This window comes from Elephantulus edwardii, unplaced genomic scaffold (assembly GCF_000299155.1).
Source record: "Elephantulus edwardii isolate Elephantulus edwardi_28Jun2011 unplaced genomic scaffold, EleEdw1.0 scaffold00049, whole genome shotgun sequence".
In the NCBI taxonomy this organism is placed as follows: domain Eukaryota; kingdom Metazoa; phylum Chordata; class Mammalia; order Macroscelidea; family Macroscelididae; genus Elephantulus; species Elephantulus edwardii.
This window is the reverse complement of record NW_006399799.1, coordinates 4314237-4330523: the sequence shown is the minus strand read 5'-3', so window position 1 is coordinate 4330523 and position 16287 is coordinate 4314237. Positions and strand designations below refer to the sequence as shown.

Genomic DNA, 16287 nt, shown 5'->3' with positions numbered 1-16287 from the left:
AGTTGTGTTTGGCTTGACGGTACTTACCAACAAACACTCTGTATTACTATAGCTTTTTTTCATAGTCCTGTGGAGCCTTGGTATAGTGCCTAACATGTCAGGCTGCTGACTATAACACCAGTGGTTCGAATCTACTAGACCCTCCTTGGAGAAAGATAGTCGCCTCCAATAAAGATTTGCAGCTTTGGAGACCCAGTGGAGAGTTACTTTGAGTTAAATTTGACTTGATGGTAATGAATTCACGTTGAAATGGTCCTATGGGTTAGGTAATACTGTTCTGTTTATCCTACAGATATTCTTCATTATTTAACTAAGAAAGGTTAAATAACCTCTTGTTTAAGAGCCAGGATTACTTTTGCTGCTGCTGCTAGTTAAAGAGGATAGAGTCTTGTATTTTGTTGACTTCTGAGTGTTCAATTCGCAGAGGTGAAAAAGCTTTTATGGTCCCAAACCAGTTAAAGTTACAGTTTTATTTTTGTGTGTATCTTAGATGTTAAATTATAAAAAGTGTTTTATGTTAAATACTATGAGAGAACAGAAATGGGAGAGACTACAAGAGGGGAATTTAATTGTGCTTGGAGGCCAGGGTTTAAATGAATTTAACTATAAAGAAGATAGTATGAGTTTTAGAATAGAGAGATAGAGGTTTGTTTTCACGTTTTCACAACTATTCTTTGTAACCTTGGGCAAGTTACTGAGAAGCTTTATGTCTCATTTTCCTCATCTGTAAAAAAAAAAGAGCATAATGCTTCCTTGTCTTAAAGGCAGTATCTTGTTTCTTGCCAAAATGTATATCATGGGTCAGTTAATGCAGTGGTTCTTAATATTTGACATTTAAGAATGGAAATAAATTTCAGAAGTAAATTTGCTAATGACCATAGGCATGTCAGTCACTGCTGAATGTAGGGAGATTAAAGATAAATCATAAAGAGATAATGCCATTTATTTTCTCCATTGTTTCAGAAAGTAAGGTGGTTTTTCTTTTTTAGCTTTTTTTATTTTGAAATGTGTTAGTATGATTTTGACATACTCCTGGTGTTGTTGTCAGGTGCTGTAGAGTTGAGCATATATCCTAGAGACCATGTGAGCACTAGATCTGAAGCCTGTGCCATCCTCACAGTGTCTGACACACTTGAGCCCATTGTTGCAGTTCCTGTGTCATTCTACCTGGTTGAAGGTCTTCCTTTCTTTCCCTATTGATCCTAATCTTAAAATAAAGGACTGCAAGATAGGTTTATCTGGTTTGTAAAAAAAAAAATAAATATTTTTACCCATCGTGGACAGTGTTTGGTGGAGCTCCTCGGTTCAAACAAGCTTGGAAGCAGGAGTGGCATCCACTTCTGAAATAGCTTGCCTCTGGAAACTCTGTGAACTTGGAAAAACGATGAAAGTTATACAAGTGTTCAGATCTTTCCTGCCTAGGGTTGCTACAAGTTAACTACGACTTGACGGCACTTAACAGCAACAATGTCTTACAGGGTCATCCATATTGTGTAATATTTTATTAGTTCCTTGTTTTTTTCACAAAACCCCTGCTTGCTGAAAGTGAGAACCTGAAGCGCTTGCTGTGGAGGGTCAGGGACTGTAGCCTTCAATAGGATTAAAGCTCAACATCAAGAAGAAGATTCTCACCACTGGGCTGATAGGCAGCATCATGATACATGGTGAAAAGACTTGAGATTGTTGACAGCTTTCATTTGCTTGGCTCTACAGCCAACACTCTTCGTACCAGCAGCCAGCAAATAAAAATAAAAAAAACCACAAACGAATTGCACTGCGAAAGTGTGCTGTCAGAGACCTCTCCAAAGTACTTAGGAGCAGTGATGTCAGTCTGGAGACTAAGGTGCACTGGATACAGGCCGTGGTCTTTGCAATTACTTGCTATGCGTCAGAGAGCTGGACAGTGACTAGGGATGATAGAAGGAGAATTGATGCCTTTGAGCTCTGATGCTGGAGAAGAGTACTGAGTACTCCATGGACTGCTAGGAGAACAAACAAGTTTGTCCTGGAGAGGGTGAAACCAGGTTGTTCCTTGGAGGCAAGGATTCTGAGGCTTCATCTGACATAGTTTGGACATGCTGCAGGGTCAGTCCTTGGAGAGGGACGTCATGCTTGGGAGGGTGGAGGGACAGCACAGGAGAGGAAGACCCTTGATGAGATGTATTGATTGACTCGGGTAATGGGGATAGGTGTGTTGGGGACAATAAGATTGGCATGGGATAGAGCAGAGTTTAGGGCTATTGTGCATAGGGTTGCAATGAGTTAAAGGTGACTTGATGGCTCATAACAATAACCATCTGGTTTTTAGTATTCCATTGTGTGAATATACCCTCGTTCTCTCCATTCATTTGTTGATGGGGGTTTCTTTTAGGAAAAAAGTTGGAGGGCTATAAAACAGGGTATGAAATATGGTTTCTTACATTATAACTTAAGATGGTTTATAGTTTTTCAAGTTTTGAATAACAGTTTTTCTTTATTTTAAGAAAGTTTTAGAGAAAAAAAATGTAATAATAGTTTCCACACCCACCATATCAAATTTTCTGGATTATAACATTTAGTTAACAAACCAGTATCAATACATCCTCATCCACCAAAATTCATACTTTACTTGGATTTCCTGGGTTTAGCGAATGTCTTTTTCCTGTTTCAGGTTCTCACCTGGGGCAGAAGTTACATTTATGATAACAGATTATGTTTAAAAGATAGAATTTATGCCTGTTTGTGTACACATATATATCATTCTTAATCAGTGAGTGATGTGTTCTGACAACATTTAGCTTATAAATTTAGGGAATTTTGAACGTAACTAGAAATTTCGACCCTATTTTGCTTTAAATTGTCTTCAGAGTTTGTAAATTGTACAAGAGGAGATTGTTCATCTTTTCACTTGGAATCAAACTCCATGTGTGTTTGTGTTTTTTTAAATAAAATTTTTATTTTATACAGGTTTAAAAAATTTAATACAGTTTATTTTACAACAAATGTTAAAGAATGTATTAAGTTTGTGGCTTAAGATAATAATTTGGTGAATGTTTAGGTCAATAAAAGCGCTGTAGATAGTGTTCTCCATCCCACATTGGCATGTAGCTCTGTATAACAGAATGATCCTTCATTACCTCACAGTATCTGTTGTGCTTAAGCCTGTTGCTGCAATAACTGTGTCAAAACAAGTCCTTGAAATTCTTCCTCTTCTTCACTGACCCCCTACTTTTAAAGCATGATAGCCCCCTACAGGGACTGGCTCCTCTTGATAACATGCCCAAATATGTGAAGTTAAAAATCTCATCATCTATATTCACATAATGGAATACTACGCTGCATTGAAAAACAAGGAACTCGTGACATATATTCAAAATGGGTGACCCTGGAGGACAGTATGCTGCGTGAAGTATCTCAGTCACAAAAGGACAAATACTGCATAGTGCAACTGTTGTAGAATAGGACTGACATCAGGGTTGGGGTAAGACTGAGAAAGATGGGATAAACTGCCTTGAAACAGATGAGCGAGAGAACTGTTTAAAAATGATATATGATTGGGTATTATGGTCATGACAAGAGTCCAGAATGAAGGCTACATAATGGAGTGAACTTGGGACAGGAGAGGGAGATTGTATACCAATGAAAGAATTTTTCTTTTGCTTTTCAAAGAGAAGACCGGACTGGGGGAGGGGAGGAGCGGTGGGCAGAGAGAAAAATCCAACAGTGAATGACTGGAAATCCAAAGTCTCTAAATGTTCATTAAAATAAAAAAAAAATTACATGCTACAAGAAAAAAAAATCTCACCATCCTCTCCTCTAAGGAAGTCTTGCTGCGCTTCTTGCAATATAGATACAGGATTCTTTTGTATAACTTAGAATGTATTTATATAATTTAGTATCAATTATTTTCATAAAATTTATATTTTATCTATTACATGCTTATATAGTGTTTATTTTATAGGAATGATATTTATAAAAGTTAGTGTAATATAGTCCAAAATTCAATATACTTTGATAGCACTGCTATTAAAAGGCATCAATTCTTCGGCCACCCTTACTCATTGTCCACCTTTCGTAGGCGTGTAAAGCAGTTGAATATACTGACTTGAGTCTAACTCACCTTGGTCTTTAAACTGACATCCTTGCTCTTTATCACTTTAAAACAGTCCTTGGCAGCAGTTTTGCCAGTTGTAACACATTGTTTGATTTCTTGATTGCAGTTTCCATTGGGTGTTGATTGTGATTGTGATTCTGAGTAAACGGAAATCCTTGACAACTGTAATCTTTTCTCTATTTACGATGATATTGTTTCTTGGTCCACTGTATACTACTTATTGGCCAAAAGTAATTCTCGGCATTGGATTATCTTTCTGCTCCTGTTTATTCAAGATTACATTGGAAAGTAGATACAACTATTATGAAACAGTACCCAGTTCTCTAAGATTTTCTTTGTAAACATTAAATCTACTCAAACTTGTAAATTTTGATTTTGAAGTATTTGTGAAGATTGTTAAAATTTCAGTGTAGAAAAGATAAATATAATAGGCTCATTGTTGCTCAAATTTCTAGTTTACCTTGATAAACTATAATTATATTTCTCTGTCTTTTTTTTTAAAGGAATATGAGTGTTCCCAACTGCCAAAAACTCAAGAAAGCGAATTGAAAATTAGTGCAGTGTTTTCAGGCAATGACAGTCATCTTGGTAAGAAGTAGAAATATACATTAATTACAGTAAAGTATAATTGAGAGAACTCTGGTGGCCTAGTGGGCAAGGAGTTGCACGATTAACCCAAAATCAGGTAATTCGAGTCTATCAGCTGTTCTTAGATGGAAAGCTGTGCAGTCTCTTCTGTGATTGACAGCCTGTGAAAACCCACTGGAGGATCAGTTGTAGTCAGGGTCAGCTTTGAATTGGTTCTGACTTGAGGGCGCATAACAACAAAAGTAGAATTAAAGGGAGCCCTGGCACCTCGTGAGTAGGGAGTTGCACTGCTAATCCAAAGGCCATGCCTGCTTGCCTACCTGCCTGCCTGCCTGCCGGGTAATTTGAATCCAGGAGTGGTTCGATTTATAGCCTTGTAAACCCAATGAAGGTTTAGCTACAAATCAGTTTCGGCTTGACAGTAATGAGTTGAGTTGAGCATAATTGTGGGAAAGCATCTCCTTGAGTTAAATCTTTCTGTCTTTTTAAAGAAGTGTTTTCAGACTGCAGATAGTCTTGAGTAACATTTTGAAAAATGAAGGAATAAGATTATGTCAGAGTGCAGGGCTTTAGGTAAGGAAAAGTATTCATGAAACTGTATGTGTCCTGGATTATATTAAGTACATATACATGCACCTGAATGTATGTTTGTCCTGGATTATAATATTAAATGCAGTTCTTATTCAGGGGCATGGTAAAACTTGGTATCTTATTTTTAAATGCTTATTGCCTCATTAGGGGACTATCTGGTGATGTTGTTGGTAGGGAATTGCCCTGCTAACCCAAAGGTGATGCCTCTCTAGTGTTTTGAATCCACTGCCAGCCATATAGGAGAACGATGGGCAGTTTCCTTGGTGCAATTTATAGCCTGCAGGAATCTACTTGGAAGTTCAGCAGAGTTGCTTTCAATTTGATGGCAATGAGTTTATGTTTGATTGCCTTGTTAATACTGAATTTTGAGACTGAGGAAGTTTGTCTTGCGGGAAAAAGGAGAATGTGTTGGTGGCGTTACTAACTTTTCCTTTTACTTTGTTTTGATAGCTCAACAGCTGACTCCAAGCTTTCAGCACTCTCTTCCATCATCTGGTCAAAATACATTGCATTCCTCAGTTCAGGTTTTTTGTTCTGGTTGTAAAAAAATTCTTTATAAGGGGCAAACGGCGTATCACAAGACAGGATCCAAGCAGCTCTTTTGCTCTACACGGTGCATCACTGGATATTCTTCACCTGTCTGCCTACCATCTCCTCCTAAGAAAACCTGCACAAACTGTTTGAAGTATAAAATTCTTAATATACCCCTTTTATATTTTTTGGTGTTTATAGTGTTCATTGAGCATATTATTGTTACTTTAGGGAGCTCTGGCTATATAGTCATAGGGAGTTGTGCTGATGATCCAAAGACCACATCTCTGATGGTTCGAATCTAGCACTGGCTCTGTGGGAGAAAGATAGGCAGTCTCCTCCCATGCAGTTTACAGCCTTGGGAACCCAGTGGAAGGTTGGCTATGGGTTGTTCCAACTAAGTGGCACTGAGTGAATGATTACTACTTTAACACATTTCTTTGAAACATAATTTTTTTTTAGCCAGTTGATAAGTTGGCAAAGGCTGAAGTTTTGCAGCATTATATAAGTGACTTAAAAGTATTGGCTAAAGCTGTTTTTTTAAAGTTTAAATTTTACTGTGTAAAGAAATACCAGACCATTTGTGAGAATTGTATAACCACCCTCTTACCCTGAAATTGTTGGTAATAGTAATTTAAAACTAAGTTATTGCAAAAGTTCTTGAAATACAGGCCAAAATAATTTGCCTTTTGTCATCATAATGTGTTCAAGTGTGTATGAATTGGACTGCTGACCAAAGGTCAGTCATTCAAATTCACGAGCCACTAATAACCTAGTGATAAAGGTACCAAGTAACTTCCGGCAATTTACAAAATTCAGACTCAAGATGAAAAGATACTAACACTCAGTCTAGTCTAAAGGAATGTTTTGTAGGCTCAGAAGGAAAAAAAATTAATGATAATACAACTGTTGTTTTAAAAAAGTCACTGACAAGAGTGAACACTTTTAAGAGAACAACATGCATATCAATATATGTCATTAACCTCAGTCACGTTTGCTGTGTGTGAGATTTTACTATAAAATATTTAAAAATTAGTCTGGTGTTTGTAAATTAAAAGAGAATTTAGAAAAAAGGTTTGGGGCCATGTTGTTCTAGAAATACAGTTTTTCTAAGAAAAATAGTAAGATTCTCACTTGGAATGCATTCCTGTTTATGGACACACTTTTTAATTAAAGTCATCCTCATTGGTTTACTTACATTATGTCATTGCTTATCAAATACCGGGGAGCTCTGTTGCTGTAGGGAGTTAATGCTGCTACTCTAAAGGTGGAGCCCCTCTTGTGGTTCACACCCACCAGAGGCTTCATGGGAGAAAGATGGGCAATCTTCTGTGCAATTTATAGCCTCAGAAAACCTGTTGGAGAATCAGCTATGAATCAGTTAGAATTTGATGCCAGTGAGTTTGAGTTTTCAAATAGAATTTTTTTGACTCTGTTTTTAATAGAAAAATCACTTTTCAAAATTAAAGCGCATCCCTCGGTTTCTGAGATACACTGGCATAGTTCTAATTTTATTATTTTATATTGGTTTGCATTTAAAATTCATACATGTGTCTCCCTTATGTACCTTGTATGCCATACGTTCCTTCATTCATATAGTGTTTCATACAGTCATTCCCATATGCTCTGTTTTATAAAATTAATCACTGTTAATTTGTACCCACTATCACTCCGCTTTTTCAGGTTCTTACTAGATCTATCCTAATTTCTTCACTCCCTTCCTCCGCTTACCAGACTCTCTGACCCTGTGATTTTTCCCCATCTCCACTCCCTCAGTGCTCCTCTTCCCTTCCCTTCCCTCTTTGGACTTTTATCCAAATCTTTCTAGTTTTAAGATCTTTATTGTTGTTAGTTTTTTCATGTCATTTGTCATAGTACAGTCCATGTAATAAAAGTACAAGTTAGGAGGCGGTGTTGTGGATTGACTTCACTCCATGAACTTTAGATGTACGCTGCATGATTTGTCTGCAGCATTGACCAGCTTTCTGACGTAGACAAACTATTTAGCCTTTCTCAATCTCCTTGTCTGTGAATGAGAATTATACAAATACTTCAGAGTGTTTCTGATAATTGGATAATTTGAGTAAAGTTGTTGAGACAATGTCTGACATGTAGAAAGTACTTGGTATACATTATTGTAATTAGTATATGGTTAATATCATATGGTATTCATGGTATATACTGGTATTCTTAATTAAGAGCTCCCCCCCCTCAGTTTTTATGTTGATTAGAAGAATAGTAATAATGAGTCTGTGTTTAACTTGGGCATTACTGCTAGTGTTTATTGCACCAGTTAGCTCTAACACTGTAACCCTAGGCATATCAGAATTGTTAAAGAATTTGTGTTCTTCCTGCCATACTGCTTCCATTTGACCTCTGATCATGCCTTACTAGCCTGTTATGTAATCTCTTTCTTTGATCTCTTCAGTTATAGCTGAGTTTTATACATCAGGCTGATCTAATGAACTTGTAGTATAATTCATTTACATTTTTTAACTATTAAAACTCACATTTAAAATTTTTACCGTTTTATTCCTTGTGTTGTCCAACTCTTGACATTTGCTGACCAGCAGGAGGACAACTACCTTGTGGTTTGCGGTTGTGAATGACTAGATTCTAGTCTTTGTGATTTCAGTGGATGAAACTTGGTTGGAACTAGAAATCTTATATTTTGTCATAAGCATCTGGCTGGCTATATTTTAAATAAAATTCTCCCTAACCACAGTTATGAATGGGATATTATAAACCCCATTTTATACATGAGTAAATTAAAACAGTAATTATCTCACTCATTGCTACTCAGCTGATAAATTACACAATTAATCATGAAACCCAGTTTTTCGCAGATGCCTTGTCCAGGGTCTTTTTCTACCATACAATAGCTGCCCCTAGTAAATGTAGTTATTTTTGCTCACAAAGAGGAGGAAATTACAATTGTGATGAACAGCTTTCATTTTGCCTTTTGTTGCTTATTTTTAGATGTATTTGCAGTCCAAAGGATGTGATCACAACCCGATCTGAAAACTCTTCTCTTAGCAAAGATTTTTGCAGCCAGTCATGCCTATCTTCTTATGAACTAAAGAAAAAGCCTGTTGTTACCATCTACACCAGTAACATTTCAGCTAAATGCAGTATGTGTCAGAAGAATGCTGATGTAAGTTACTTTTTACTTTGTTGGCGTTCTGCTTAAAGATTACTAATTAGCTGTACTTTAAGTAGCTCAGATGATGTAGTGTATTATGTGTTGGGCTGCTAACTGAAAGATCAGTGGTTCAGAGCTACCACTTGCTCTGAGAGAAAGATGGGCAGTCTCCTTTTGTAAAGATATACAGCCCCGGAAACCTCAGATGGAGGGTAGTCATGAGTTGGAATTGACAACAGAGGCATTGATTTTTTTGGTTTTATACTTAATTTGTATATGCACTTTTTGTTTTTTCCTAGATTCGATTTGAAGTTAAATATCAAAATGTGGTACATAGGCTTTGTAGTGATGCCTGTTTTTCAAAATTTCACTGTACCAACGACCTCACCATGAACTGTTGTGAGAACTGTGGGAGCTATTGCTACAGTAGCTCTGGACTTTGCCGGTCTCAGAAAGTTTTTAGTTCAACAAGAGTTAGAGCATACAAGCAGGTATGAATATCTAAGTCCCTGGCATGTAATTAGGCTCCTTTCTTCTGAGTTGACTGCAAATGGATGAAATGTAATAGAAAAGCAAGAGCTCTTCTCATTGGCTAATACTGATAATGTGATTTTTTTCTCCCTTCTAGAAAAATAAAGTAGGTTCTGATACTGATTGTGGTAGTGAGACAATATAAGGGAATTGGATCACTTTTAAAAGGTTTCCTACGTGCTCCAAAATTCATAAATGTAATTTCATGATTTACTGTGAGAATGAAATAACTTTTTGCTATGTGGAAAGTGAAGAAGCCTGCATATTGTTAATATGCATATAAACTACAACCCAGAATTAAAAGGCAATTAAAAAAACCAGTGACATGGATTTCTGATGGCCTAGTGGCAAGAAGCTGCACTTCTAATCCCAGTGGAATGTGGTTCAAATCCACCAGATGCTCTGCTGGAGAAGGAGGAGCAGTCTCCTGTACCAGTAAGATCCGATTTGATAGTGTGTACACACACACACACACACACACACACAATCTGTGAAAGTAAAGGGAATATATCTTTTTTTCTTTTAAAAACATAATGTATATATAAAACATATTTTGGAAAGAATTGCAATTATTAAGCAACATTGCCCTCTAGCTCACTTTTACTCTAAGGAATAAGAGATTAATTTGTTTACTAAGTAGATAATTTTGGTATTAATTATTGCTTACTGGTTTGAGATTTTTTTTTTTATGGTGAGAAAAATTTATTGCATTTAGAATTAGCCCGTTGGACTCAGTTTAGATGATCCCTATTTTGTTGGCAACATCCAAAGCATCATAATCAGGAGCAAGTCGAACATAGGCCTTCTTCTCTCCATCAGGTGTAATCAAAGTGTTGACCTTAACCACATCAATGTCATAGAGCTTCTTTACAGCTTGTTTAATTTGGTGCTTATTGGCCTTGACATCCACAATGAACACAAGTGTGTTGTTATCTTCTATCTTCTTCATGGCTGACTCAGTTGTCAGGGGAAATTTGATGATGGCATAGTGGTCAAGCTTGTTTCTCCTGGGAGCGCTCTTCCGGGGGTATTTGGGCTGCCGTCGGAGTCTCAGCGTCTTAGGCTGCTGGAACGTGGGTGACGTGCGGATCTTCTTTTTTTTTGGCTGTGGACGCCCTTCAGGACTGCCTTCTTGGCCTTCAATGCCTTTGCTTTGGCTTCAGTTTTGGGAGGGGCAGGGGCTTCCTTCTTCGCTTTCGGCGCCATCTTCGTAGAAAGGGTCTCTCCGAGATTTTTTTTAGGAATTTTATTTTGTTGTTATTGAGACTATACAGAAACAAAACATACACCAATTCATTAATTTCTGTGTATCCATTCATGACATTGATTACATTCTAGCGCAATGAATTTCAGTGATTTGAGGGTTTTTTTCTTAAAAGAGTGAAATGATAACTATAATTTATTAAAAAGTGCTAGATAATGCTCATTCATATTTTTTAAGAAAATATTTTCCTAGTAGATTTACTTGTAATAGCCCCAAACTGAAAAGAACACAAATGTTCCTCAACAGGTAAATGGTAAACAGACTATATAGACATATAGTAGACTAAAGAAAATAAGTCTATAAATACATACTGTAATATGGGTAAATCTCAAAATAATTATGTTGAGTGATGTGTTAGGCTGAGATCTTATGAGAGGGAAAGTGAGTAAAGCTTTTATCTTTTTTTACCTTTATATTACATAGAGAGCTCTGGTGGCATATAGTAAGGAGGTGTGCTGCCAGCCCAAATGCTTGCAGTTTGAATCCAGCAGCTTTTCCATGGGAGAAAGATGGACAGTCTCCCCCCTGTGATTTACTGCCTCTGAAAAATCACTGGAGAGTTCAGCTGTGAGTCAGCTCCAACTCAATATGTTGTTATTATGTGCCGTCAAGTAGACTGCAACTCATAGTGACCCTCTCTACAACACCTCTAAACCCTGCTCTATCCTGAGCCAGTCTCACTGACTCCCAACAGACCTACCCCCTATTACCCCAGTTATTGTGTCTGTCTGTCTCGTCTGGAGTCTTCCTCTCCTGTGCTGTCCCTCCACTCTTCCAAGTATGATGTCCTTCTCCAAGGACTGGTCCCTCCTGGCTACATGCCCAAAGTATGTGAGACAGAGTCTCAAAATCCTTGCCTTCAGGGGGAAACTTAGTTTCATCAGTTTCATCCTCTCCAAAACAGACCTGTTTGTTCTGTTGGTGGTCCATGATATGTTTAGTACTCATCTCCAGCACTACAACTCAAAGGCATCAATTCTTCTTCTGTCATCCTTAGTCATTGTCCAGCTCTCTGGTGCATAACAAGTAATTGTGAAGACCATGGCCTGGATCAGGCACACCTTAGTCTCTAGACTGACATCATTACTCTTTAGCACTCTGGAGAGGTTTTTGACAGCCGAATTTCCTAATGTAATTTATCTTTTGATTTCCTGACTGCTGGTGCAAAGAGTATTGATTGTGGAGCCAAGCAAGCCATAATTGTTAACAATCTCATTCTCTTCATCTATCATGGTGCTGCCAGTTGGCTTACTGGGGGAATCTTGGTCCTCTTGATGTTGAGCTTCAATTAGTATTGATGACTACAGTCCTTGACCTTCTGGAGCACACAGTTCAGGTCTTCCTCCGTTTCAGCAAGCAAGGTTCTGTTATTTGCATAACCCTGGTTGTTGATGAGTCTTCCTCCAATCCTGATGCCACATTCCTCCTCATAAAGTCCAGCTTCACAAATGATCTGAATTCAGATTGAGACAGGACACATCACTGACACACTTCTTTCCTGTTTTTGAATCATGCAGTGTTTCCTTGCTCTGTTCTGAGGACTACTTCCTGGTCCAAGTATGGGTTTCACATGAACACAATCAAGGGTTCTGGGATTCCTTTTCTCCTAAAGGTTAGCCACAGTTTGTTGTGATCCACACAGTCAAATGCCTTTGCAACATCAGTGAAACATAGTACATTCCTCTGGTGTGCTTTACTTTCAGTCAAGATTCATCTGACACTGGTGATAATGTCTTTAGTGCTATACCCTCTTCTAAACCTGGCTTATATTTCTGGTAGTTCTCTGTCTATATACGGTTTTAGTCATTTTTGAATAATCTTTAGCAGGATTTTGCTGTGTGTAGTACTAGTGACATAGTTTGATAAAACTCTACAGGTGACCTTTTTTTGGAATGGAAGTATATATGGATCCCTTCTATTAGTTGTCCTCCACCTTTTTTAGCACAACCTGGTCAGCACATCCAGAGCAGCGTCTGTCTGTTGAATATGTCAAATGTTATTCCAACAATTCCTGGGGCCTTGTTTTTTACTAAATCCTTGAGAATAATTTGAACTTCCTTCTTCATCACATTGCCTCTTGATCATAGGTTGTTGTTTCATGAAATTCTTTTGTGTCATCCAGTTCTTTTTGCTACAGTGACTCTGTGTAGTCATTCCGTCTTCTTTTAACACTACCTGGATCCTTCACTGTTCTGCCCATAACGTCTTTAAGTATTGCAACTCGAGGCTTGAATTTGTTCAGCTGAGGAAATGCTGAGCAAGTTTGGCCTTTGTGATTTTCCGACTCCAGCTCTTTGTACAGTTCATTATAATACTTTGCTGCTTTATCTTCATGATGAGCTGCCCTTTGAAATCTTCTCTTCTAGAAATCATATATATATATGTATATGTTGTTGTTTAATGCCATCGAGTCGTAGGCGACTCGTAGCAACCCTATGAATGAACAGCCTGAGCACTGTTCGTACATAGAGTTTCCAGAGGCAAGCCATTTTGGAAGTGGATGCCGCTCCTGCTTCCAGGCTTGATTTAGTCGGGAAGCTCCAGCCAACACTGTCCACCATGGGTGCCCATTACCACGATTGGCACATCACTGTCACAGGCTTCAGCATCACAGCAACCACGAGTTACCTCTGTACAGCAACGCACAGACTAGTGCTATACCACCTAGAAGAATGTTTGACAGGAAGACAATTTGAACCTGGGCTGAGGGCCACAGGCCCGAGGGCCCTTTGGGCTTAAGGCCACCTCCTGGTTCAAACCCTAGGCCCAGGCTGGCTAGCCTCCAGGGACAGAGCAAACCTGCACGTCAAACACATTCCCAGAAAAGCAGTCCACTCCAAAGCTTGCCATGATTCCTGCACTCTCCACCACCAGCTCCTGCCTTCTGGCAAGGAGAGCTTCCCACGAGCCTGTGAAGGCGCCAGCCAAACCAGGAACAACATGGCCGCTTCCTTCCCAGATTCCTTTGGCTTAAGGCCGCCTCCTGGTTCAAACCCTAGGCCCAGGCTGGCTAGCCTCACTCCAGGGACAGAGCAAACCTGCACGTCAAACACATTCCCGGAAAAGCAGTCCACTCCAAAGCTTGCCACGATTCCTGCACTCCCCATTATAAATAATATATAATGTTGTTATGTGTACTGTAGAATCAGAATCCACCCATAGCTGATCCTCCAATGGATTTTCAGAGACACTTAATTGCATGAGAGTAGATTGCCCATCCTTCTCACTACAGATTGTAGGTGACCTATAAGTTGCCTACAGATACATATTTATCTATTTAGATTTGGAGAGATTTATTTCAAGGAAATAGCTCATGGGCTTATAGAGGTTGGTGAGTCCTAGGTGTCAAGATTCCATCTCAGGAGAGAGTCGTCTATGGGGCTGACTAATCAAGGTTGGCAGGGAAAGAAAGCTGCTGTTTCAGATACAGAGATGACAAGACAGTTGTACGATCAGAAAAAAAGCTCTCATTCATCATTGAAAAGTATTTTTTCTAGTAATTGTCACTTTTGGCAGTCTAGGTACTATTTGTACAGGAAATGAATCCATGTTCTTTTATATATGATCCAAAAACTAGCTCCAGTCCTAATTTTGTTACTGATATTATACTCTTATCAACTGCATAAATGATACTCCTCTTTTACCGGGGAGATTCTATAGTGAAACATCACTATTTTTATTTTCTTGCTGTTTGCATCCCCATATAATTTTTTATCGAGAAGCTTTATATTGTGATTATTGGCAGTGTGTGCAGTGATTAGAAGCATGAGCTTTAGAATGAGATGAAATAAGTTGACTCCTTTTTTTAAAAGAAGTTTAAAGTTAAATTAAAACTTTTTAAGTAAAATTTTATTTCAGCACCTCACTGTGTTGTTAAGGAATGAGCCTGGTGACATAGTGTTGTAATGTATTTAGCTGAGATCTGAAAGATTGGTATTGTGAATCCTTCTGTAGTTGTGCTGGAGAAAGGTGATTTACAGCCTTAGAAACCCAGTGCAGGGTCCTTATGGGTCAAAATCAACTTCATGGCAGTGGCATATTATTAAGGATTCTCTTAGTGATCCAAACTGTGTTGGGCCATGGACCAAAAGGTTGCAGATTTGAAGTCTGCCCAGAGCCATCTCAGAAGAAAGATCATTTTTTTTTTTTTTAAAAGTCAACCATTGAGAGCCCTGTGGAACATAGTTCCATTTTGACATGCATGGACCCCTCGTGAGTTGGAATCCACTTGGCAACTGGTATTTTGTTAGAAGGTAATCTATATAAATAGTAGTCATGATTACTTTTTTCATAATTAATTTTAATGAACGTTTACTGAGACTTTGGATTTCCATTCATTCATTGTTACATTACTCTTCTCTTTGAAAAGTAGAAGAAAAAATACAATCCCCCCCCGCCCCCAGTAGTCATGATTTCTTAAACATAAATGAACATTAAGACAAATTTTATTATGCAATTCAGCCTGAAAAGCAGCATTTCTGTAAGTGTATCTTAAACATCATTACTAGCTCGTCCTAGTAAAGAGCCTTGAAAGTTAAGTAATGTTAAAGGTGGTAGACTTCATCCAAGTCTATATTGAGGAGGACCCTTTGGTTGATGGGTGACCAGATCTTCTCTGATTATTTGAGATGAGAAAAGTCTGTTTTAACTTATAATGTATTTTATTACTAATATACTTACTAGGATAGTATCTTTTTTCCCCTCACTGTGGAATTGGAATTAACTCATAACTGAGCCTCCAGGGGTTTTCAGAGGTTGTGAATTGCACGAGAAGAGATATCGTTGCTTGAAAGAATATTTTTATAGATTTGTAGAAAAGTCCAATACTTGGTAAGGTCTCTTTGTTACTCTCAAGTAAGTGAAAGGCTATGTTTATGGGTGGTTTTATTCTCTTTTTTTAAACAGCTTATATATATGTACGCCTGTACAGGGTTTCATGTTGTTTTGTTTTCTTAATAGAATTCAGCCCAGACTCTTCCATATGCCTTGGGGAAATCATTGAGACCCTCAGCTGAAATGATAGAGACTACAAATGACTCAGGAAAAACAGAGCTTTTCTGTTCTATTAATTGCTTATCTTCTTACAGAGTTAAGACCATTATTGCTTCAGGTAATGTTTAAATTTGAGAAAAGTTATAAATTTAGTAATAATAAAAGAAAATTATAACTGTGTTTCATTCTGTAAATTTATCTGTAAAGTTAAACAAAGACCCAACACCAGTTTCATTTTATAAAAGGCTAATTTTATTGAGATACTTTGTAGTATCATGTAGTAGAATAAAGAAAAACTATGCAAGATTATACTGAAGATTATCCAAAAACTACTAGAACAGCACATCAGCAGAGAATTGCCGGAAGTCCAGGCTGGGTTTAGAAGGGGTCGTGGTACTAGGGATATTTGTTGCTGATGTTAGATGGATCTTGGCTGAAAGCAAGGAATACCAGAAGAATGTCTATCTGTGTTTCTTGATTATGCAAAGGCATTTGACTGTATGGATCATAACAAACTGTGGCTGACTCTGAGAAGAATGGGAATCCCAGAACATT

At 37.9% G+C, this 16287-nt stretch overlaps 1 protein-coding gene across 1 annotated transcript in view; it reads left to right on the top strand.

Moving 5' to 3' along the window:
* ZMYM6 (zinc finger, MYM-type 6) overlaps positions 1 to 16287 on the top strand; it is a 63478-nt gene that overhangs the window by 15880 nt on the left and 31311 nt on the right. The window contains exons 2-6 of the mRNA XM_006886430.1: positions 4597 to 4681; positions 5723 to 5957; positions 8783 to 8957; positions 9245 to 9436; positions 15700 to 15850. Of these exons, the coding sequence (XP_006886492.1) occupies positions 4597 to 4681; positions 5723 to 5957; positions 8783 to 8957; positions 9245 to 9436; positions 15700 to 15850 (838 nt within the window). The remainder of the gene's footprint in view (positions 1 to 4596; positions 4682 to 5722; positions 5958 to 8782; positions 8958 to 9244; positions 9437 to 15699; positions 15851 to 16287) is intronic.